We start from the raw sequence: 27,097 nt of genomic DNA on the forward strand, positions 1-27,097 counted from the left end.
AGTGCAAAAACTGTATGCGGTATGCAAGTGAGTACAGCTGGAGTTTCGTAGGTTGGGCCGCATAGGTCATCTATTTGAGGTCAGTAATCCTCTTGGTGTGGTACTGGTGTGGTCTTCCAAGCTGTTGCAGTTGTCTTGTAAGGTAAATCCCAAATGGGGTGCTGTACCCTTTAATGGGTCTAATATGACATGTGTAGAGTGACAATGGCCCCACTGATCTGGATGCGAACCCATTAGAGATTAGGGTGACCATGTAGAAGGATATTCTAACCACCTTGTCATTATGGGCATCAAAGGAGACATTGCTATCTACTGGGGTTCCAAGATCCCCTATTACCTTTTCTGTATGTAGGGGGCTAGCACCTATGTGGTAGTCCGTGGGTAATTAGTTATATCCAAAGGGGATGACTATGCACTTTTAGGCATTCAGCTTGACGCCATGATATTAACACCAGGTATCCATCTCAGTGCAACCCTTACAGAGGGTGTCTTTAACAGCTGGGGAAACAATTATGTCCCCTAGTTTGCAGTCGTCTGCAAACCTTTTCAGCCAAAGCCCTCCTGTGCTTGTCTGTACATCAGAGAAGTATATACCGAACATGAGGGGTCCCAGGACTGAGCCCTGGGGGACGCCAGTTGTAACTGATATACAGTCGGACCTTGAGTATGCAACTCCCACTGTGTAGGTTCTGTCCGTGAGCCACTTTGCAAACCATCACATGACGTAGGGTTTAATGTTCAGGCAGATGGGTATGTTGATAATACCACAAGGAGGAATGGTGTTGAAAGCCTATGAGAGATCTAGGTAGGCTGTGTGGACCTCCTTACCCTCATCTAATGCCTTGGTAACTGTCTCTAAGAAGTCTACCAGATATAGGAGGTATGGTCCAGCCTTAACAATGCCAAACAGGGAGGGGTCAAATGTTGGGACGTACCCAATGTCTCTGTGACAATGATCCATGATGTGCACCATAGCCTTGCAAACAGGCTAATCAGGCCTATAGGGAAATTGGTCCTATGGTCCATTGTGGCACCACCTTTGTGGAGTAGGATAACTGTTGCTGTGCACCATTCAGGGGGCACTATGCCCGATGAGAGGATATTATTGAACATGGTGCATAGGTGGTGAGACAGTACAATCTGAAGTTCGTAAAAAATGCAGCCTGGGATGTCCGGTCCCATGGATGCTGTGATATTGCCTTTAGAGTATACAGCTTTCAGAGGGATCTGCCGGGATGTTGCCAATATCAACTGTTTCTGTAATGTTCATGCCTTTGTGCTGTAACTCAGAGCAGATCTGGTTGTTGACATCGAGATATGTGACATAGCTATAGAATGCTTTGTGGTTGTTGTTGTTTTTTTTAGTTGCATTATAGTTTTCATAGCTAGCTTTGGAGGATCTTATAAGGGATCTCACCTTCTTACTGAGGCTGGCCATGGATCTTCTCCATGCATGGTATTGTACTCTCATTTGCAACAGTGTCTTCCTCCTGTAGTACAATATGTTTATGGCAGGGGACCACCAGATTGGTTTAGTTAATTAGGATTATAGTGTCCTGGTTTTGTTTGGGATGGCACAAGCCATGCACTCCTGTAAGTGCTTATAGAGTTGATTTGTATAGGCTTCAGCAGTTGTAACAGTACTGTCCATCTGCATGGGTGTTATGACGTCCACCACATCTGTCTTAAGAAGCATGTAGTTGGCCTTGTAGACATATTATACTGTGGTTCCCTTAATGGGGGGGGGGGTAGGTGCGGGATGTGGATATCAATGGTGTTCAGCACATGGTCTGATCGGACCAATGAGGAGTTGGCTTCACGTATAGAGCACCAGTCACTCATGTTGGTAATGACTAGGTCTACGCTATTGTTGCCCCTGGTGGGTGTGTGGATATGTTTAGTCATGGCATTGATGTTTATGAATTCCGGAAACCATTGAGCTAATGTGTTGGTACACGAGTAGTTTTCCCAGTTAATGATGGGGTAGATTCAGTGGGACTTATGTGATGAGTGTGGTGTTGTGTGACTGTGTACCTTCTCCACATGACAGTCAGGGTCAGGCTTGGTTGGATAGACCTTTGCCTCCAGTTTGGCTAGATGAGTGCATCTCTCACAGGTTGTAGTGTTGGGTGGTAGGTGGAGAGGCTTGTCTGTGTACATGAGGCAATGTGCACATTCCCTCAAGATGTCCAGATTCATCAGATAGACAGGTGAGAACACTGGAAGTTGACTCTTGGACATGCCTGCATATAGAACTACATTCACCTAGATAAGTGAGGAAAGTGAGTACAAGAGCTACATTACTCTACGCAAAGACCTGTTCACCCTTATCTGTAGGTAATGAGGAAGATTGAGTGTTATAGTAATTATTAGCTTACATAGTGTTTACAAGTTCTGAGCAAGTGCTTAGCATGAATAAGCAATCCAGATAGGGTCTTGGATAATATAAACACATGGCCCCCTCCCCCCAACAGTTACACAAGTACACCACAGGGCCCCTGTTCCTACAACTATGCAGGTACAAGCTGCACTCAATCTGCATGGGACCTGCCCACATCACAGGTTGTATCATACACATATGGCAAAACAAGATGCTCTCCATGTACACATCATGTAAAACATAGCTCCATGTCAGGTTGTATACACACTGAATGGTGCACACCAACAGGTATCACAACCCACAAAGGGGGAGACGCCACTGATAATGGGAAGTATTTTACTACAACCCTGCTGAGTCTGGTCCGGAAGGCCAAGAATATTGATCACTTAAGTGATGTCAGCAGTACAGATGTAGATGACAGTATGGTTGATGTCACACTGCATATCTTAACCTTGCCAGGGCATTGGACATCATCACCCATACTGTGTACGACCTACACTCGGTATACTAGATGTACATTCCTATGTCACAGGAGTGTTTTGCAACAGGACTGCTGACAGAACCAACACTACAGAAGGTGTCTGAATAATACGTGATCGTCACACCAGTGGCAGCTACAGTATGTCAGGGTTAATGAATTTTATTCCCCCTCATTGTAGTCCATACCTCACAGACAAACAGAAGGCATCTGCCTATTGAAGTATGTGAATGACTATGACCTAGGAGCAATAGCTGACTCGCATTGTCACCCCTGTGTTAATAACCTTGCACCCACGAACTACCACCTAGGCAGTGGTCAACATAATGGACACTTGTGTGTGAGGGATGCAGCTGCGCAGATGTCTTTCCTGTGATAGCTACATCACCACACCTGTCAGGTAGTCATATGTGGAAACCCTAATAATGATAGCGTGCCATTCATGCATATAGAGATCATTGTCCAGCCATACTGAACACTCAAGTGACCCATATCAGATCATATATTTCCTTTAAGGGCTATTGGCCATGTGCAGATGGCCTACACCAGCCTTCCCATTCCCCATCTCCACTATGTAGCATGATGCATACCCTGAATAAATCCATGTCCAACCCAGTGATGTTTGACATGCTACACATACTCATCCTGATCTCGAACACATACTTCATGGACATCCACTTATCACATGCTGGACAGATCCTTGTCCCATACACTTGACATAGTTCTGCCATACTATGCATTCCTGTCCATCAAAGCTGCACATCGCTCTCCTCACAGACATGGTGTGATGACCACATGGTAATGCATGGTATATGTATCATTAACCCTGTGGATCAGTAATGTGGCACTGCTCCACCTGGCCCCACAGACCAGCCTGTCGGTTAGTGCCAGGTAATCTTTCATCCTAGATTCATACATGGCCCATGGCATATAGCCCACTAGTTGACTTTGACTGTACATGCTATAGTTGATATCCATCCCTGCAAATACCATCTGGCTAGCCAGTGTCCCATGTGTATCACATGTGCAACACAGGTAATACATGGCAGGATGTTGAATCACTGTATAGTGCTTTGTAGATGTATATGGCAGAACACATACATGTAAAACCTTATGTGAGCATGTCTGCAGGGTCACAGGTCATGTCTGTTAAGGCGGTGTAAGTCCTTATATGTGACATATACACTGCATCAAGGTAGACTGCATTAATGTGGACACATCCAGCCATGTGCTGATAGGTAGGAACACTAGTACAGGCAAACAGACATGGCCACATCAAGACAGCAACCACATGGAGTATGAGCAATGAAATCAGGTGACACACACACATATATGGTGATAATATCAACTCAACATTGAGTGTCACATGTGTGTGACACAAACATGTCCATGTCATGTAGATTTGCAAATACAACTATTTAAACTGAATTAATGTGATACACATGCATGTTCAGCTGTAGCTCTGTATGTCTCTGTGAGTTAGTGTGACCTGTCTCCATCATTATGTCTTCCAGGTATGCTGCATGCAAGGCTTCCCCTTTTACACACTTGGAGGATGAGGCCCTCATCCCATACCTACTCGACAATCACAATACCCTGTTCAGCTATGTGCCACAGGATGCACAGCAGCGGGATGGCCTGTGGATGGAACTTCACAGGAGGGTTAATGATGTGGGTGGCTAAAACCGCACATACCAGCAGGTGCACAGACACTGAACAGACCTCATTAGATGGGCAAAACAGCATGCAAATGCAATCGCCAGGGAACAAGGTGCAACAGGTGGTGGACCACCAACTCAGCCCCCACTCACATGTACCGAGGAGCTACTGGCCAACCTGGGGACACCTGCAGAACCACATCCACAAGCCTTAGCCGATATTGTGGAGGTGTGTGTCTCTCAACCACTGAGCCTGGAGTTGCCTGGTAAGTCAGTACTGCACCTATAACAACTATATTCCATATAGCTGCATGCGTCAGTGTACAATATGTAATGTAACATCATATGCAAGGCATGTATACACACATGCCGCATACTATAGTATGCTACTCTGTGTATGCACACATGTGCATACACCATAGTATAGTCCAATGTACTGGTGTATGTGTTATGCACATTGCTCCCTGTAGCCTTTATACAGGGGTGGATTATGCTCATACTGCTGTGTTACTCCTGTTTAGGTAGCTCTGGCGTTCCACTGTGACACCAGCCTGTTGCAGGTGAGAGTGTTATTATTTATCAGGAACCGTAATGCACAAATCTATCTGCCATGTGGCCATTCACAACATGTACACATAATGTTTGGTCCTGTCAAAATATACAGGTCGGACCTGCAATGCATCACAATGACTACCCATATGCAATACTTGCAAACTATGTGAATCATCTCACCGACATGAATCCTCACAAACTTTATTGCCAGATGTGTTGACAGCTGTGCATACAATGGTGGAGGTGCTGTTGACTTTAGGGACGTACAACAGATCTGATCTACATATGTGGCGAATACAAGCAATACTACACAGTGGGCTGGAGTATGGCCAGCACACAGGTTTCACCGGCGTGGATCATAACCCTGCTATGAATGTCACACAATGTGATGTGCTATCTTGACATGTCCATGGCATCTATTGGCCTGGCTGCTACACTGCCTACCTAACCTGTAAACATATCCTACATACCACTATTTATCTGCATAACCCTGTTGTCAGTGGAGCATATATGTCATATGGTACAACACAGACATGTGAAATAGATGCCCATCACAATAATTTGGACAACACATGTACCTACATTGTTATGGAGGATGGCCAGAGACATGGATCAACACACACAGTAGACGTGTTTTGCTTGTGTGTACACCTTGTCATACAATGGCTACACATGGTTCAACCATGGCCTTTGTATAATGGTCATAATGTAGATGTGGAACACTAGACATCCTACAGGCCTGTGCACATCTTGTGTAGGTGTAACATCAATCCACCACATAAGATGTGTTGAACATCTTGAGGGTGTTGCAACATGACAGCAGTCACCTGTACAGTATCCACATCAGGCCACAGATACAGTACATTCCCGTTGCTGGTGTTGGACATAAATGTCGTACTAGCTCCTTGTGTGTGTGGTACACAGATGTCATGTGGGACATGGTGCACCAACGTGTTCACCATGTCTAGCCATAGTTGCCAGACTGCAGCACTATGGTTATAGATGTGCTGGGGTCATTTCCATATTCCCATCAGTGACCTGTGTCACAACTTCCACATCATGGTTTAGTGTGTATACACCTCAGTGACGTGGGTCACATTCCACAGTATATATGTATTGTATCTGAACACAGTCATGGCTATGAACCCTGTCTGTAACTCACACTGTATAGCACTAGAAACGCCTCATGATTCCCTGCAATGGCTATGCACATCAGCTAAATTTGCAGTATATCTGTAGGGCGGACAGACAACACTGAATTGGTACAGTATTGCCCCACTGTATATTTGACAGGGCACCATTGTGTTAAACATGTATGTATGTCATTGCACACATCAGCAGATCACATGCCATACTACATGTGATCATCAAGGTCATATGCTACACATCAGGCAGATGTACTGTTAACATGTGCTGGTCCACATGGTGTAACACAGGGATGTAAGCTAACCACTGCTGTGATTGTGTAATTTGCATGCTGTCTGCTATGACACATGCATGCTGTTGTGTGCAATCTAGGGATGTATGATAACTACCACTATTATTGTCTGTGCTGCATGCTGTCTGCCGTATCACATGCATGCTGCATGCCTTCTGTCATATCACATGCATGTGTGAGTCTATTGAATAGATTGTAATGTACAGTTCTTGCCTGCCCTCACAGGTGATGTAGATGCATTGCCCTCCTGCGGTATATCAGATGTTAGTGTCCCCACAGATTCTAGCAGTGATGATGAACGTATGATTGGGACACAGACAGAGTTGTCAGGGGCTGAAACTATGCCATTGGTTGCCATTCCATCTATATCCACCTCATCCCCGCACACAGCTCTCATACCTGCACATACCCCATCACCAGTGGCCATAGAGGAAGGACAGTTGGCGTGTTGTAGCTTGGAACAGGAAAGTGCGAGGGTGCCTGCACACCATGGCATCAGACAAACTACTGGTGGTGCCCCACACAGGCATGTAGCCAGTGCTGCTTATAGGAGGACCTCTGGCCAACATGCTCCTGCATGACAGAGCGCAGAAGCTGGTGTCACCAGACACATGTTTCAGGCTGTAATGGAGGCACAAGCACATGCTGAACAGCGTTAACAGAAAAGATCACAGGCTACAGAGGGCTGCTGTCTGTTCTTTAAACAACAGCATCCAGGCAATGGTAAATGCTCAACAGCAGATTGCTGATGCTTTGGATAGATAGTTGGATGACATGGTTGGAGTCCTTGACCGTGGCATGACAATCTGCAAGTGTGAGCTGTCTGTGTTGGAACATCTGGTGGGAGTGAGGCATTGGGCATGTGGACATAGGCCTGCTACATCACCTGTGTCAGGCCTACTTGTACGAGCTACCTCACATTCCCACTCCCATAGTGGCGGTAGCAGCTACAGTGCATCTGGTGCTGTGCTGTCCACACCATGACACAGCAGGCCATGTGCTCATGGCCTGGGATGGTCCCAACAGGGACACGGTTCCAGTGGACAAGTGACATCAGACAGTACCCAATCTGCACCTCTGTCTGGTAGTGCCCGTGCAACCCCTGGCAGGCACAGGTCACATGTCCATGGCTGGACACCGTGAACTGTAAAACTTCACCTGTACAGTCTGCAGCTGTCAATAATACCCCTGTGTAGGCCAGACACATGGGAGAACTGTGTACATACATATATACACACACACTGGACACATATGTAGGGCACTGCAACACACACATGCATAACATCCACACATGCCCATTTAGATCAAAGGCCCAAACCCACACACATGATGTCATCCAATGGTGCAGCCTAAGCCACTGGGAAACATTAACACCATGTGCATATGATGATGCCTGTGCCGCATCCCTGACAGTCACACCATCGGTGCAGGGACATGCTCATATGGCCTGATGCACAGGATGAGCAGACTAGGATGATACATGTAGTTTACAAAAGTTGAGGACTGTTGACAGGCAGCAGATATACCATGTAGTACAGCTGCTCAATACTGTTAACAGTATGTGCCTTGTGTAACAACAGTGCAGCCTAGGCCTCCGGCAAACATTAACATCCTGTGCATATGATGATGCCTATGCCGCATCCCTGACATCCACACCATCAGTGCAGGGACATGCTCATATGCTCTGATGTACAGGGTGAACAGACTAGGATGATACGTGTAGTTTACAAATGTTGAGGACTGTTGACAGGCAGCAGACATACCATGTAGTACAGGTGCACAATACTGTTAACAGTATGTGTCTTCTGTAACAAGTGTGCAGCCTAGGCCTCCGGCAAACATTAACACCCTGTGCATATGATGATGCCTGTGCTGCATCCCTGACATCCACACCATCAGTGCAGGGATATGCTCATATGGTCTATTGCACAGACTAGGATGATACATGTAGTTTACAAATGTTGAGGACTGTTGACAGGCAGCAGATATACCATGTAGTACAGGTGTACAATACTGTTAACAGTATGTGTCTTGTGTAACAACAGTGCAGCCTAGGCCTCTGGCAAACATTAACACCCTGTGCATATGATGATGCCTGTGCCGCATCCCTGACATCCACACCATCAGTGCAGGGATATGCTCATATGGTCTGATGCACAGGGTGAACAGACTAGGATGATATGTGTAGTTTACAAATGTTGAAGACTGTTGACAGGCAGCAGATATACCATGTCATACAGGTGTACAATACTGTTAACAGTATGTGTCTTGTGTAACAACAGTGCATCCTAGGTCTCCAGCAAACATTAACACCCTGTGCATATGATGATGCCTGTGCCACATCCCTGACATCCACACCATCAGTGCAGGGACATGCTCATATGGTCTGATGCACAGGGTGAACAGACTAGGATGATACGTGTAGTTTACAAATGTTGAGGACTGTTGACAGGCAGCAGATATGCCATGTAGTACAGGTGTACAATACTGTTAACAGTATGTGTCTTGTGTAACAACAGTGCATCCTAGGTCTCCAGCAAACATTAACACCCTGTGCATATGATGATGCCTGTGCCACATCCCTGACATCCACACCATCAGTGCAGGGACATGCTCATATGGTCTGATGCACAGGGTGAACAGACTAGGATGATACGTGTAGTTTACAAATGTTGAGGACTGTTGACAGGCAGCAGATATACCATGTAGTACAGGTGTGCAATACTGTTAACAGTATGTGTCTTGTGTAACAACAGTAAATGCATGTTGGCCATGATGTTCTGCTGTCCTTCTTCAGGTCTAATTGCACGTGCCGGTGGATGTCAGTGTTTGCAGTTAAGTGTCCCATATGTCAATGTGGACTACTCACAGGTATGTATGAATATACCAGCATACACTGTGTAGCTGCCACATACCAGTGAGAATGTCCCACTTTACAAACACGTCTACCATTCCAAGAGCATGAAAGCTGTGTATTAAACTATTGTGGCCACAGACGTGACATCCATAAAGGGTGACATCACAGGTACAGTTCCATGGAGTGGTGAGATAAGAGAGTGGTCTAGCTGATTACAAGGGTAGAGGCCAGTGGGAAGTGTGATGCCTCAATGGGAATCAGTAATACACATTCCCATGACAGGATGCCAACACACAACTGCACCCACACACTCAGGTATTGACATACATGTATTCAGTGACACTGTAACACACACACACACACACACACACACACACACACACACACACACACACACACACACACACACACACACACTCACAGCTTCACCGACACAGTAACACACACTCACACACAGTTGCTACTGGTGGGATGAGGACCCCTGCTATGTGCAAGTCATCATTACAGTATTGTGCACCTACATGACGCACCACAGATAATACACATGTACAGGTATCAGTACAGCCTAAGATTGGAGACATCAACACGGATAGTAGAATGCATCGCCTGGATGGTGGGAGGCATCTTATCAGTTCAGTATGGTAACATACATCTTCATCCCAGGGACCAGACAGCCCTACATACACACACTGTGGTATTCAGTAATTAATACACCTATGTCATGCACATACAGATACCTCACATGTGTGAGATACACGCCCCTGCCTATGTCCTGCTTTCTGCATTGCAGTCTGTACAGATGTGTACACTAGTGTACAGGAGAGTGAGTAACAGTTGAGATGTATTCCCCACAATACCTGACATATATGGACACACACGCAACCACACATGCAAGTACTTTGAATCTCAGACCTGCCTAGCTCATGTTATGTATGTCAGATGTACAGCAGTATTGCATGCATTACAAACTGTACTGACGCTTCCTGTGCCAACAGTGCTGATATATGCACTAGGGATGTCATATCTATTAACAGATGTCAAGTGATTTATCTTCGCTGTCACCCTGACCCCTGTCTAAGTTGTGTGTTATGTCCTTCAATTAACAAAACCATTGCTTACCGGTTACGTCGGGTATTGTAGGACTGCTTTATTATTTTTATACATTTATTGTCAAGTACTTTTACGTTACATAGTACAAATATGAGGTGATCATTTATTAATATATTAATATGCTTGTATTTTTCTCTTTCTTTATGCCAACATTATATAGATTGTGATGTTACTTGTTTTAAGCATTGAATTTTTATCTTGTGCTAGAAGGGTTAATCCAATCCCTCAATCATTATTCTAATTGTCTAATCATATTGTTTCTGATTGCCAATTATGCAATCTGATAGTTTTAGGGATTTGTATAAAAATGCTTCAGTTGAAAGTTCTAGTTAAACCTGATGAAGCATGTTTTTGGATACACGTGAAAGCACTTGTTATTCCAGTTTTTTAATAAATAGACCTTGTTTGTACATCGTGGTGGTTTCTACCTGGTTTATTTTTCATGTTTTACTTTAATTTTTGCCTTCTTGTGGAAACCTTTGGATGGTGGCATTCCTCGTTTATATATTCATTGTTGTTTTCATACTTCTTGGTTTTTGCCACTTTTAAATTTAAAATTTATGAAGTTGCTTCTATTATAAAGACAGTATAAATTACAGCTGTAAATCAAATGTGCATGGCACACCTATTAAACATGATAAATCACACTGTACATAGTACATATAGATCAATGTTAGAAAATGATCTGTACAAGTTGTACAGGTTGATATGGCAAAGGAGACATATGGAGGTGAGTCTCCACTTTCAGATTGTACCTAGAGGCATGCGGGTGTTGTGCATGCCGACTTATGGTGACAGCCATCCAGAGTTATTAAAACAATGGCAACAGTTGAACCTTGATTTGAGCAGTCAGTATATGAGACTTATTATTAGTTATTTCACACCGATTGAGAATGAGCTCAAAACTAAAATAGAGACTCTGCATAGAGATCTATGTGAGCGTTTCAAGGGTGAGATTTATGAGAGGAAGATTGACTATATGTATACACAAATAATGGCCTATAGTGATAAACTACAACAGACCAAGCATAAGAAATAACAGAGAGACTATCATGATTTTTTATCTGGTAATGTCTTTGTATGGCTGAGAATTAATTCTCAACGTAATGACCACATACACGGTTCTGGTCATTCCCCAGATACTGTTAATGAGATACTAACTTTTGCAGCAACTGCACCTTTAAATTCTACAGGAGAAGTGATAGAAAGTTTGACCACTACTGACGATACATCAGTGAAACATGGTCAACCAATGGGAAGTACACAATCATTGGACACTCCTCCTCCTAATCAACAAGCTATGGAGGAACAGTTTGTCTCTAACAAACTTGGTGCCAAACCTAAGAAAGTACTAGGGAGCCATGATAATGTTTTTTTTTACAATTACCGATGCAGTATTGTATCAGACAGCAAGCGAGATCCAGCAGTAGAGGGAGACGCAAGAGGAAGATCTCCGGAGAATCCGTGGAGGTAAGGAGAAGGAGCAGGAATTGAGTATGTTTATTTTTCACCTCTCGAGTCACACGCTTACCTCCAGTAAAGTGACTCTTTTGAACAGAGGTCTTTCTTTTATCCCTGCACAAGCCAGTAACCTGACTGATTTACGTCTCTTTGCCTGGAATCTATCTTTGAAATTACTGTTTGACAAGACAGGAGAGACTGATAGAGAGAGACAATTCATACGTAAAAGTTATTTTTCACCAGTTCTACCTCACAAGGTGGACTGTTTTGTGTCTGTGTGTGAACGAGAGTTTTATAAATATTTTTCTAATGTTGCTCCGAGGAGAGTGTATCACAATTTGAATACTGATGAATGGCACTCTCTTCATGAATTATCTTGTAACGCTAACATAACCATACAGTCAGTTGATAAAGGTGGAGGGGTAGTGGTTTTAGATACCCTTATGTATAATGGATTGATGCTGGACATGTTGAAGGATGATGATATATATAGAATAATATCACAGCATATGGTTGACAGCATTATAAGAAATGTTCATGATTCATTATATGATCTTTTAATGTGTAGACAGATCGATAGAGAGCTCTATGATTACCTCTTGATCAAGTTTCCCAAGATACCACTAATTAAGGACCTTCCTAAAATACACAAGAGTACTATCCCTCCACCTCAACGACCAATAGTGTCAGGGGCTGGATGGGTCACCGAACACATTTCACATTATTTAGAATCAGTTCTAGGACCTTTAGCTAGGCGTGTTCCTACAATTTTGAAAGACACATATCAGTTATTGAATGACTTAGATAGTTTAGTGGACAATCAAAATCTGTCTTCATCTGTCATTCTAATTTCTCTTGATGTTAAGAGTTTATTCACTATTATCCCCGATGACTATGGGATAGAGGCTATAAGAGAGAGCCTACTTGTTTTAGGTGCTCTTGACAGTAATACACAGCTGGTTACTTGCACTCTTCTTGATTTAGTTTTGAATAATAATGTGTTCATGTACCATAATGATATTTATGCACAAACATGGGGTGTAGCTATGGGCACCCCATGTGCTAATTCGTATGCGAACCTGGTCATGCATTACTGGGAGCATACACATTTGTTTAACAGCATCTTTTTCCAACATGTTTTACTTTACAGACGTTTTGTTGATGATGTTCTGATTGTATGGGAAGGTAGCCAAGATCTGTTATATGATATGGTCAGTTATTTAGAATCTACTACTGATTTTGTAAGGTTCACTATAGAAGTGTCTCAATATCAGTTACATTTTCTTGACATAACAATTTCTAAAGATCTAGGAGGTTCCCTTTCTACTAATCTCTATAGGAAACCTTGTTGGAGGAATGCTATATTACATTTTAATAGCATGCACCTATGTTCGGTGTTTCCAAACATTGTTAAGAGCCAGTTTAAAAGAATTTCTAGACTATGTATGAGTCCCCATGACAGAAAGTTACAGCTAAATTATATTGAAGGATTGTTTCATGATAGAGGCTATACGACATCTACACTACATGGTTTGGGCTGTCTAGTATCGGCCATTATGGCCAGCGATGTGGAACATCTTGATTTTTTAGAACCATCTGGTACTAGGTCTAATTATGATACCCATCATAGACATAATAGGGTATACTTTACTACGAGATATACAAGTGATATTAAATTTATCACTGATATTATAAGAAAGAATTGGGGCATATTACTTACAGATAATAAGTGTTCCCAATTACTAGGAACAATGCCTTGTTTCAGGTATAGGAATAGCAAAAATTTGAAGAGATTATTATGTGTTGACAAAACTAATTCTCCTGTTAGTAGCATAGATAGGCAAACATTAAGGCACGGTACTTTTCCATGCAATAAATGCAATATGTGTAAATATATAAATGGTGAAGGTTGCTTTTATCTCCCTCATTTTAGTCATATCTTTAAACCACGTTTTTATGCTACTTGTGATAGCACTAATCTCATATATTTGGCTACCTGCACAGCATGTACAGCATTTTATGTAGGTATGACGTCTCGTAGGTTGAGAGACAGAATATATAATCATACATATGACATCAGGAAGATGAATACATGCAATGCTTTGGCTAAACATGTAGCCATGTGTTCTGACCATAGCTTCACTTTTAGGGTTTTACAAATTATAGGTATAAATAATAGAGGAGGTGATGCAATGAACTATCTAGAAACGATTGAATTGAGATGGATCTTAAGGTTGAAAGCCCATCTGAGTCTGGCTTGACTCAGTCTGTCAACATCAAGCCTGTCCTAACGGCACGTGAACATTGATCAGTATGGACAATATTGTTCTACTGATTCATGTTTTATTCATTAGGTCCTATACTATTCTTTATTTTATTATTTTTATACATTTATTGTCAAGTACTTTTACGTTACATAGTACAAACATGAGGTGATCATTTATTAATATATTAATATGCTTGTATTTTTCTCTTTCTTTATGCCAACATTATATAGATTGTGATAATACTTGTTTTAAGCATTGAATTTTTATCTTGTGCTAGAAGGGTTAATCCAATCCCTCAATCATTATTCTAATTGTCTAATCATATTGTTTCTGATTGCCAGTTATGCAATCTGATACTTTTAGGGATCTGTATAAAAATGCTTCAGTTGAAAGTTCTAGTTAAACCTGATGAAGCGTGTTTTTGGATACACGTGAAAGCACTTGTTATTCCAGTTTTTTAATAAATAGACTTTTACATCGTGGTGGTTTCTACCTGGTTTATTTTTCATAATTAATACACCTATGTCATGCACATACAGATACCTCACATGAGTGAGATACACGCCCCTGCCTATGCCCTGCTTTCTACATTGCAGTCTGTACAGATGTGTACACATGCAAGTACTTTGAATCTTAGACCTGCCTAGCTCATGTTATGTATGCCAGACGTACAGCAGTATTGCATGCGTTACAAACTGTACTGACGCTTCCTGTGCCAACAGTGCTGATATATGCACTAGGGATGTCATATCTGTTAACAGATGTCAAGTGATTTATCTTCGCTGTCACCCTGAACCCTGTCTAAGTTGTGTGTTATGTCCTTCAATTAACAAAACCATTGCTTACCGGTTACACGGGGTATTGTAGGACTGCTTGTGACTCACCTGTGAGCTGTCCACAGCAAACTTCCATCTGCAAAGATGCCCCACCACTTAGTTATTTCAACACATCTGTCCATACCTGTGGTACATCTTTCTGTACATTCAGCATATCACCATATACAGTTGGCAATGTTGAGGCTGCATTGCAGCTGCATGATGTACTAGGATACACGTCACCTGCATACATCAGCAACTGCACACGCATGTTATCTGAATGCACAACACTACATGTACAGGTGTGTAGGTCCTACAATCCTGACATTTGGTCATGTTTGTAGGCATTGCAATTGGTGGATATGTGTAATGACATACATGACACATGGACTGTTGTATGATATGATGGGTGACCAGTACAGTGGGGTGTTGCCTCTGTCAACATTGATATCACACCTTATGTACTGTTAGCATTCAGCAGCCATGGACCTAAATTCCATATGCATGTGTGTACTGGCTGTAGCCACCTGTTTGCACAAAGGACTACAACATCTATGCTATTTATAGGTATGTTGTGTGTGTGGCATGTACATATCCAGGGCAGGTACATGTATGTCATATCCATACATGAGGGTGTGTAGTGGTGTCCAGCAGCAGACATCTGCTAATGGGGGAAAGTACTGAGGGCCCCTGGTATGTGTACAGCTGACCTGGTCACAGACAGTGGTATCATTGCATTGCATAACACATGATGCAACTGTGTCAGTACATGTGTACTCTCTACAGTTGATGTAGAGTTGAGTACAGTACACAGGCCAAGGGTCACATGGTGGTGTACTCTTCTATGTCATACAACATGTATGGTTGTGTGTTAGTGGTCCGAGGGCATGGTGGTGTCTGCAGTTTACATCCTAGAAGGCAGCATGTGACACTGTGTCCTGCATATGGCTCATCTGTGATGCCTTTCGTGGGGGGACCAGTCAGCACATGTGAGTGGTCTTTATGTATGTGGGTACACCACCTGGAGCAGTCCGTACTTGTGTTATGGCCCACATATCTGGTTCTGAGGTATATGGTGGTAGTGCTAGGTTCTGAGGTATATGGTGGTAGTGCTATTGTGCACTACAGAGACATCAGCCAGGTGTTCCTCATGGCACAGATGTCAGCACTCCCCATTGTTGGATCTACAGTGACCAGCTGTGAATATGGATGCTACACATCTAGCACTGGTTAGCATAAGAAACCAATGCAGTTGTCTTGTAGGTATATGGGAGTTAACCTGTGTTTAGGACATTTGCCTTGGAATGGGACTGTGTTGGCGGATGCGATTTGGGTAATATCCACACTCCCTTGTTTCATGGATGCATGTGATATGTGACAAAGGCCTGCCTGCTGTCAGCCATGTCATCCCAGAATGACAGCTGATGTTGTGTAAAAGACCACTGTCAAATATAAGTAGAGCAGCATTCCCGTTAACAATGACAACTACTAACATCAAAACACATTACAATGTGTTCTTTACATCTACCTGTAATAGCATGGCCACTGTGGCCCTCCGTGTTTAGCATCAAAGTGCATCCCAGTCAGCCTTGTGCTACTAGGAGTATGAGCATGCCCAGTATATCCTTGTGTAGGTGGACACATAGTAGTGCATTCCAACCTGCCCTGTGCTATTAAGTGTGTGAGATTGCCCAGTATACCCTTGTGTAGATGGACACATAGTGCATTCCGAACAGCCCTGTGCTACTAAGTGTGTGAGCATGCCCCATGACACCTTGTGTCGGTTATGTGCCTCTGTGTATGGGCATGGCCATTGTAACCCTGTATAGTGGTAGTAGTCGTCTATTCCACAGATGGGCATACTCCAGGTCAGGATGGATTCCTACTTTAAACACATAGGTTCACAGGTATGTACATCTTAACTGCCAGCATCCCTGTTGATGTCCGCATTCTCATACAGTCATAATGACAGCCTTGACATATGTAGTCTGTGTGGTGCAATTAGTAAGTGTGTAGTATTGTAATAGTAATCTGTAAATAGGCTGGTGTTCTGTACCTGCCACTGGCGTGTGTGTGTGTGTGTGTGTGTGTGTGTGTGTGTGTGTGTGTGTGTGTGTGTGTGTGTGTGTGTGCGCATGTGTGTGTCCGTTTGCCTGAGGACTGAGTAATGCTTTTATACCGCTCACACTCCATACATATCTTATACCCACTGTTAGCAAGGCCGATGATGTCACCCATCTACAAATACACCTCTGGAAGTGCTGTGTCCTAGTAATTTCGGTAGCACATTCTGTAACTGCATAATGCTGTAGTGTAATAAAGTAGTTAGGTCGGTGTTCTAGTCCCACACTTGCCATGTGTGTGTGTATCCCCGTTTGCCTGAGGACTGAGTTAATGCTTTTATACTGCTCACGCGCCATACATTTCTTATACCCAACGTTATCATGGCCGATGATGTCACCCATCTACAAATACATCTCTAGGAGTGCTGTGTCCCAGTAATCTCAGTAGCGCATTCTGTAACTGTGTAATGCTGTTGTGTAGTAAAGTAGTTAGGTCGGTGTTCTAATCCCAGACATGCCAAGTGTGTGTGTGTGTGTGTGTGTGTGTGTGTGTGTGTGTGTGTGTGTGTGTGTGTCTGTGTGTGTGTGTGTGTGTGTGTGTGTGTGTGTGTGTGTGTGTGTGTGTGTGTGTGTGTGTGTGTGTGAGAGTGTTTGTGTGTGTGTGTTTGCCTGCATGAGACAAGTACTTTGTAGTATTCGCCGTAGCGTGTGCCCTAAATGCATGTTGCTGCAGTGTGATACGGTAGGGGTTTGTATACAGGACATGGCAAGTGTGTGTTTGTCTGTCAGAGCCTGTGTAGTGGTGGCCATGATTGTCTTACCATTGGACATGTTTGGGAGCGGGTTTTGTAGTTTTCCTATATAGTATCCGTCTTATGACACATTGGCCACCTCACGAGAAGCACAGCTGTCAGTCAGCCATGGCACTGTGTTGGCAAGCCATAACCCTACATCTGGCAAAAGGGCTGGTGAACTAAGTATGCAGCCCTACTAGTACCTGGTATATGTCCCGCACCCATGTGCCATGCACATACAACCTTGTCTAGGATATCCCTCTATGTTGCTAGTAACATGCACATTGAGGACAGATAGCAGGCATGGTGTGACCACAGTGGCCTGTAGAGGACATGGCATCCTGTACAGTGGTACAATAGGCACATATATGCAGACAGTGTGCCTTCACTATATTCCACACTGAATGGCTGCAACATATGTGGTGCAATCATATGTGATCCACTAAAGCCAGACAATGTTGTACACATGCGCCCTGTATGGACCCATGCCACTGACACTACAGAATACCTGTCCATTCTATCCATGCAGGTGCAGGGCTGACCTGCTCACTATAAGCAGGTTTCGCCACACCAGGCCAGTATTGGCATACCGGAGTATAACAGGCTGTGTACACTACATGATTTTGCCAAACCAGGTACACCTGTACATGCTACTGTACAGTATTGTGGGACATGCACATCCCAGACAATGCCCATGTGAAGGGCTATAAAACATAGATATGACATGCATTGCAAAGCTATGGCCCTACACATTGGAAACCAGGATGTCAGGTCAGATAATGCAGTACACATCTGTGTAGGACACTGCATACACTACACCCCTGCACTGCACACCATTGTCGGGCGATGCAATGGCAAGGATTACCCCTCACCCAGCCTTGCACAGCCATCTTGCACAGCCAAACACTACACACCAATGGAACAATGCATACCTGCATGACGGTACTGGCACCCTGTGTCTGCGTGTGGGTTGTGATGTTCCCAACCGCAATCACTCCCAGTATAAACCTTGTTGGCATACCAACAGTTGTCAAGCACTTTCACATGCCCTAGCCCATAGAACCTCCAGATATCCCCTGTGGTGCATGTGGTCCTGTGCATTACTGCGTTGTGGCAAACTAAGTAGTTAGATTGTGTATCTTTTGCCATGGCAAAGGTGTCAATGTGTGTCCATTAGAGCGTGGTTGTGGTGACAATGGTATCCATTCACGTGGACTGACATGTGTGCCACACCTAATGTATCTCTACTATATCTGTTGCAGATGGCACTCACTCACCTACACACATGTTCTTATAGCACTGAAACATGTCGCCTCTGTGGCACATGTAGTAACGTCATGCACATGTAATAATAATCAGTATTCAGGGGTTTTCCCATGTACTATTCAGTGTGTTGCAGATGATGCTTATGGTTAAGTCTCCCAGCCCTTCTCTGGTATACATTGCCTGTCCCGCACACACACTCTCTGGTGGATGTGAAGGTGTACACCTGCACAGCAGCAGCATGTGTATTGTAACAGATGGAAATGGTCAGGTAATGGCCTCTGCACCTATTGCAGTCCTCCTCTAGCTGATTGCATGTGGTACAGCTGTGATGGTGTTCCCATAGCCATCCGCATGATAAACACAGTACACTATCTAGGGAAACATGTTATTATCTGGCCATGACAGTCACTGCAAGTGGTACCTGGATGTGGTGTTCTGACATGGCATCACAGATGATATCTGGATGTACCTCAATCATTTTCCACAGTGTGAAATAGCCTAATCACAGGAGGGTGATGTGCCACACGACTACAGCATATAAGTGTAGCTATGCTGCATTGAGACTACTGCCTGTCTAACATGTGTGTGGTAATGGCTATTATGCATGTTAAAATGCAGACATGACAGTACTCTGTTCATGAGGAAACCCCATCTGTAGGGCCATCTGTGAACAGGTCAGTGTGTGCCACCATTTGTTTCCTGTGTTACACACTGAACACACTTCTGTGCACAGCAGAAGCATGGTGTGGGGATTGTAGACAGTACATGATGATAGGGATGTGTTACTGCCATCGCATCCCTGACTGGACATGTGTCACATGAGACAGTGGTATGACTGACACTGTGTGGGATTCCCAGTGACAAGCCAGTGATGGGCAACTGTTCATAGCTGGGGTCACACGTCTACTATACATTGTACAGTTGCCATGCGGTATATATGCATGTGTTGTGCTCCCTCTGCAAATGTATACCATCTGTTGTGTTGGGTTGCTTTTGATATCTATGCATACTGTTGTAGATAATCCTGTATGCTGTTGTCTATCACTAAGCCATATGTGGGTTTAGAACGCAACACCATAGGCTGAATGGGTTGGTAAGTCCCGGCAGATCCTCCTGTCCCACTTCAGCTGACCATGGCACAGGGCACTAGCAGATCTGGGGCCTAGCCATTAACATCAACCTCTGCTGGCTCTGCACCACCTTCTGGTGGTACCACCACTGAGGATGGAGCATGTCCCCCTTGTGAGCAGGACCAGACAGGTACATATCTGCTGTTGTGCGGTCCCGGACATGTTGTGTAGGTGGCTCCCTAAGGGGTTATGAAGCCAGATACACCAGTTCAAGGGTGGAGTGTCACATTTACAGGGTGATGCGGCCCCTCCTGGACAACCCCCAGCACTGCCTCCTTTGCAGCTGTGTAGGTGCAGTGGCAGTTGCCCATGGCTGGAGACCTCCGTCCCACTGTTCCCATGGGCTTTTGAATGCCGAAGACCCATCCCCATCAAGGGTGTATCCCCCCCACGTGTCATTTACCAACCCTGTATGCTGTCATTTCTGTGCTCCTACCTATCCTCCACGGCCATACCTACACTCCTTCCCCAACATCTGACCCTCACCTATGGACACATAAGGCCATTTGCCCTATACATAGATGTCCATTACACACATGTGCCCACTGGACACATGAAACCCTTGAAATATGCATCATAACATACTACTGTTATCCTCACCACTGTCCCTCAGGTGCACAGTCCTGGTATGCACATCACTCCTACATGGCTCAGGTACACATGAGGAGGACAACCCCATTGTACACAAAACACTACCAGTCCATCTATTGGTTACCCCATTTACCTTTATCATGATGATGATGTTGCACACAGCACATTGCAGGAGTACTGTTCACATGTAATAATTTGACAGGTACTGTTGTGTTAATGTACATTGCATGTACAGAGTGATGTATACAGCCAATGTACAACTATTTGCGTGTATGACTGACACATGTCTGTCTGAGGGAGTCTTGTTATCACATAGAGCACCACCACTACATAATACAGGCATCACTGGTGTTTCCTGTTTCATTGGTTCGTAATGCTTTGTTGCCAGATGGTATGTCCCTGATACATCTCTATATATGTATGTACCAATATGCTGGACATAAACACTCACATGTACATCTACATGATGGGATACATTCCTATATGTTGAATGACTGCGCTGTATGATATCCTCTGGTTACATTCTCTTATGCTCGATTAGCCTCTACATTGCTTAACCAATGCAATACTTGCATACTGGTAGCCAAACACACTTACACCTGCTCAATCCCGCACTTGCTAATGCACCGGCATTGGTGCTTGCATCTGTCACTCATACCCCTGGGTGTGAGTGAGGACCACAATATTACCTTGTGATGCCTATTACATCATACTACATGACTCCAGTATCGGGATTGGCCACCCATTAGGCGACGGCATCACGGTCGACTGTACGGAATCAGCAGCCTGTCCAGTGACACAACCACATTTGTGTGTACCTCATACAATGTGCTCCCACCTTGTGATGCCTATTACATTGGAATACATGAATACAGTATCGGAAATGGCTGCCTATTAGGCGATGGCATGGCTGTACAGAATTAGCAGCCTGTCTGGAGAATCATTCACATTCGTGTGTTCCTCTTAGGCATACCTTGTGATGCCTATCACATCGGACTACATGACTACAGTCATAGCCGGCCTTAGGCATAGGCCAACTAAGCGGCCACCTAGGGTGCCGCTTTAGTGGGGGCACTTTACCAGTATTTATTTGGTGTAGGTAGACCAGGATGGGGGCACTGGGTGGTGTGGTGGGGTGTGCCATTGTGTCCTCAGCCTAGGGCACCAGTTGACCTAAGGCTACTCCTGACTACAGTATCGGGAATGGCTGCCCATTAAGCAACTGCATGGCATTCGACTGTACGGAATCAGCAGCCTGTCCGGTGAATCATTCATAATTGTGTGTTCCTCTTACAATCTGCTCCCACCTTGTAATGCCTATCACATCGGACTACATAACTACAGTATCGGGAATGGCTGCCCATTAGGTGACGGCATGGTGCTCGACTGTACAGAATCAGTGGCCTGTCCAGTGAATTAATCATATTTGTGTGTTCCGCATACACCCTGCTCCCATCTGGCTGATACATGGGAACCGAGACCCTGCATTACAAATGAGTAGTTGGGTTGTGGTAGCCACATGCATCAGACGGGTCATGCTACCACATACCTATTATAGGTTTGCCACCTTCTCAATTGGCCAAGGTAGGACTTTAGTGTTACCACCTGTCCCACTTTGCGAGGGACAGTGCAAAAATAATCAAGACATAGCACATGTCCAGATTACAGGACATTATTATATTCTACGTTTCATTAATAATTGCATACAACAGTTATTTTATATGTGACACTTCTATATGTTATGTGAAGTAGCATAAGCAATTCAAATGCAACTAGATTCAGCTTTTATTTGTGCAAATAAGTGTAATCCTGTACTATGCATGGCTGTAGGTATATTTAGTCTTGGAATGTCTGACATTTCTGCAGAGCATGTCCCACTCTGGCCATTTGGAAAGGTGGCAACCCTATAGGACCTGTATGTAGAGACGTCAGACTTTGTAGGGCAACACACCCACAGCCAGTAGAAAGGGGTGTACTTCACTGTTGTGCTTAAATAAAAGGTTACTCTTGTAGCATTATAGTTGCTTATATTGTTACCTATAACATTTAGGTGTTTCAGAGGAACATGATTGTTTTATGCTACTACTACAGACAATACAGGTAGTCTTTGCTTTAAATCACAGGACATTTGCCTTAATTACAGTTATTATGCAGGACACAACTGCCCACAGGGGAGTGTCCATCGCAAAGGTGGACAGGTGGTAACCCCAAACCTATTATTCTATCACCTTTCTAAGGTAGTCGGTGGAACATGTGCTTTCTCTCACTATCAGACCTCTCATACGAATGGGGAAGAATAAACACTGAATTAGAGACACTGCTTAACGACCTCAGGGACACATTTAGAAGGTTGGTGCTATTAACCTGACACATTGACAGACACAGAGCACATATGTATTCATACACATTGCCTGAGGTGCATGGAGTTTATGACTCTTACATGTTGTCATTATTCATTACGTGTATTCCACCACCTTTCCTCCTAATATCACTAGTTCTAGGATGGTTTAGTTGGGACTGTGTTAAGATTCTGATTCGTAATCACGGACGTCCCTGTTAATCGGGGACAGTTCAATTATATGGTCCCTATGTATTCCCCCAATGGTTTACGGACTGTCCAGTAGATGTGCTCTTACAGTTTGGCAGTTATGGGCATCTGCTATACCCACATTGGAATATTACTTACACCCACAGGGTGGACCTAATACATGTCTGTCAGCCAACACCTGCACAACTAGCCCCATAATCGCATACCCATAGTTCCCCCACCTACCACTACTCTACAGCACTCATTCTTACTGTGGGCGCAGGTGGGATATGAACACACCCCTACACACTGCCCACTCTCCACGTGTCAGGACACATGTCGTACGTTGTGTCAGCCCATGTGTTATCAGGCTTGCACAACCTACTCTTCCATGTACAGCTACAGCCTGGTTGTAATTGTGTTCCCCCACTGGCTGAATGTACCAAATTTTTGGTGTCCCGCAAGGGATGTTGCTGTCCATGTTTAAAGTGTAGACCTTGTAGATCTCTCCCACTGGTAGTTTCCTGCCAGTGGTCTTGGAAGTAGTGTTGTATTTACCTTTATTGCATCTGTATGTCTCACTGGCCTAGCTGGGGGGGGGGGGGGAGTGGTAAGTAGACGTTTGTTGAGTGGACCTCCCACCAACATATGCCCGGTCTAAACCTGTCACCCGTAACTGCTGTAACATAACCTAGGTATATACATGTGTATATTTACTGTAACATATATAAATATATATATTTACTTTAATATATACACGCACATCTGCATATGTATTCATACATGTATAGTCATATCTTGCTGTCATATATATATATATATATATATATATATATATATATATATATGTGTGTGTGTGTGTGTATATATATATATATATATATATATATATATATATATATATATATATATATATATGTGTATGTATATATATATATATATATATATATATATATATATATATATATATATGTATATATCTATACGTGGATTCACTTTACAACCTCGAAATGCTGAAATATCGAATTTCAGTATCTCGAGACTATAAAACCGAATCCACAAAACACTGACAAACAAAAACCGCGAAACCACATAACCGAAAACACCGCACACACTACACTAAACATACAACACAACACCCACATCACAACATAAACAAAAAAAAACACACATACACAACTCACACCACCCCACTTATATATACTAACTCCGAGATCACACAAACACAACACAAAAGCTCACTCACACACGCACATTCCCCAATCCCTCACACACACTCTAACTCCCACTCAAAACCCTTACAAAACACTCACTTACCTGACATAACACCTACATCCACACACGGCACCGCGCACCACCAAAACACAAACCCGGACATTATGTAGCGCAACTTCATAACCACAAATTCGACATATATTTGAGATATGTGAAATTTGCGATTATGAACGTTCGCTATTTCTAACATTCGACTTTATAGCTTCGAGATACTGAAATTCGACATTTCAGTATTTCAATGTTATAAAGTGAACCTATATATATATATATATATATATATATATATATATATATATATATGATTATATATATGTACATCAGTGTGTCAATACATTCCTCACTCATACGCACTTACGCATGTGTAATTGTGTTTATAAGCATCACCAGCATACTAGTGCCTTATTCATTATAACACCGACACACTCCAGTTATCTTGTAATCGGTATGTAGCACATTTTACAGTGGACAGATGTCGCTATATGTTCATGTACGGATTACTGATGGTAACTGGAATGTGATAGTGTGATTCGATCTGTCCCTCTTCTGCCCAGCCTATTATTCCATGTACTGTCGATGTTTGTATGGGCAAATTCCTATTATTTATGTCAACAAATGGAATGCATGTGTTACAGAATTTGTACTTCAACAAATATTGTTGTCTGCATGTGAGTATGCATATATACCTATTACGACCAAGCTGACCTCCACGGGGCGGTCCATTAGAACCGGCCAATCCAACCCTGGCATGCCTGGATCCATAATTCCATACCCATAGTTCCTCCACCCAATCCATGTTAAATTTACACACTTAACATCCATTATCCTCTTGTTATTGCAGCCATGACACACCTTTACACATTTCCCTCCTCAGAGCTTTTGGGGCCCTACACACATTCTGTCCCACCTCATGTATTCACAGGGTCTCCCGCCATGTATATTTGCACATATGTGCCTTTCCTGGGGTTATGGAATACGGCCATTTGCACTTTCCAATTTTTGGAGGTCCCAACATGGGACTACATTCCATCTGTGTGTAAAGTAGACCTAGCATTTCAATGACGTTACTACCACTGGTAAAACCCTGCTTAATGTGTGAGTAGCGGTGCTCTGCTCACTCTTGGGCAGCTTTTTATGACATATGCTGAAAGCACTTTATAATACCAGCATTGCTCTTGATTCTCTTCACATCCCTTGTGCATGCTTTACTGTTACAACGTCCATTTTATATATACATATATATATATATATATATATATATATATATATATATATATATATATTTCTCATGAATGTAGATATATATCTATACACACATATGTGTGTGTGTGTGCGTGTGTATATATATATATATATATATATATATATATATATATATATATATATATATTATACATATTACATCTGTACATACAAACATACATTTCCTATGCTGAGAGCTGCTTACTCCCGTGCAGGAGCTCTCGCCTATGCTTACTGTGCGTTATGTATGTCTACTGTCGCTTATTTGTGCTTATTTGTGCCTTATACATTATGACAATACCACTTTGATTGAAAGGATATGATTAATAGTCCCATGCAATACACACATTCACCTTTACATGTTTAAATGTCGGCTTTACAGCAGAGCAACATTTATTCCACACAGAAAATGATATGTGCTATTGTCGACCTTGAACCGCGAATGCGTTTTCCTTAGGCGGATTCTCTAGCCACTACACTATTGGTGTTCTGCCTCATTTATATGTTATACCCATGGTGCATAGTTACCAGAATACATGCCTCATCACTTCACTTACACAGCAGGCATCCATTTACCTGTTGAGAAATATGCACTACTACACATGCGCCATTCTCTATTCCCTACTGCTCTGGACTCGTGTCGCATGTTGACTCACTCTAAGGATATTCAGACCTCCAAAGCCTATAGACCTGGCACATAGGTGTGTTCCATTGTCAGGGTGTTCATATGGTCTTCCAGGTTTAGGCTTGTCTGACTGGGGACCGCGACTGCCCTGTACCTAGTTGAAAGTCAGACTTAGCAAGAGGCGATCGTTCGATCCACTTTTAGCATTCTACCTATGGCCATCCTGATATATAACAGCACTAAGTATTACGGGGATTTCCTATATTGTGATCATGTTCATTCTTCATATCTAAATATATTTATATATATATATATATATATATATATATATATATATGTGTGTGTGTGTTTGTATATTGGTCTGTACATACACATGCATATACACCTACATGCTCATTTACATTTCCCATACCATTAAATCACCGCCACCTACCATCGCGCATAATGCTTGCATACCCGCTTACATCTCGGGTTGCCACCTTTTCATATGGCCAAAGCGGGGCATTTTGGGACACACATCAGATTTTACAGGCCAACACATTCCCACGGTCAGTACAAAGGTTAGAACTTT

At 43.2% G+C, this 27,097-nt stretch overlaps 1 protein-coding gene across 1 annotated transcript in view; it reads left to right on the top strand.

The window, feature by feature from the left end:
- OTOL1 (otolin 1) overlaps nucleotides 1-27,097 on the top strand; it is a 444,489-nt gene that overhangs the window by 123,105 nt on the left and 294,287 nt on the right. The window contains exons 5-6 of the mRNA XM_044070939.1: nucleotides 11,667-11,943; nucleotides 12,503-12,879. Coding sequence (XP_043926874.1) covers nucleotides 11,667-11,943; nucleotides 12,503-12,879 — 654 coding nt within the window. The remainder of the gene's footprint in view (nucleotides 1-11,666; nucleotides 11,944-12,502; nucleotides 12,880-27,097) is intronic.

This window comes from Protopterus annectens, chromosome 4.part1 (genome assembly GCF_019279795.1).
Source record: "Protopterus annectens isolate FY-2018-M chromosome 4.part1, PAN1.0, whole genome shotgun sequence".
NCBI lineage: Eukaryota > Metazoa > Chordata > Ceratodontiformes > Protopteridae > Protopterus > Protopterus annectens.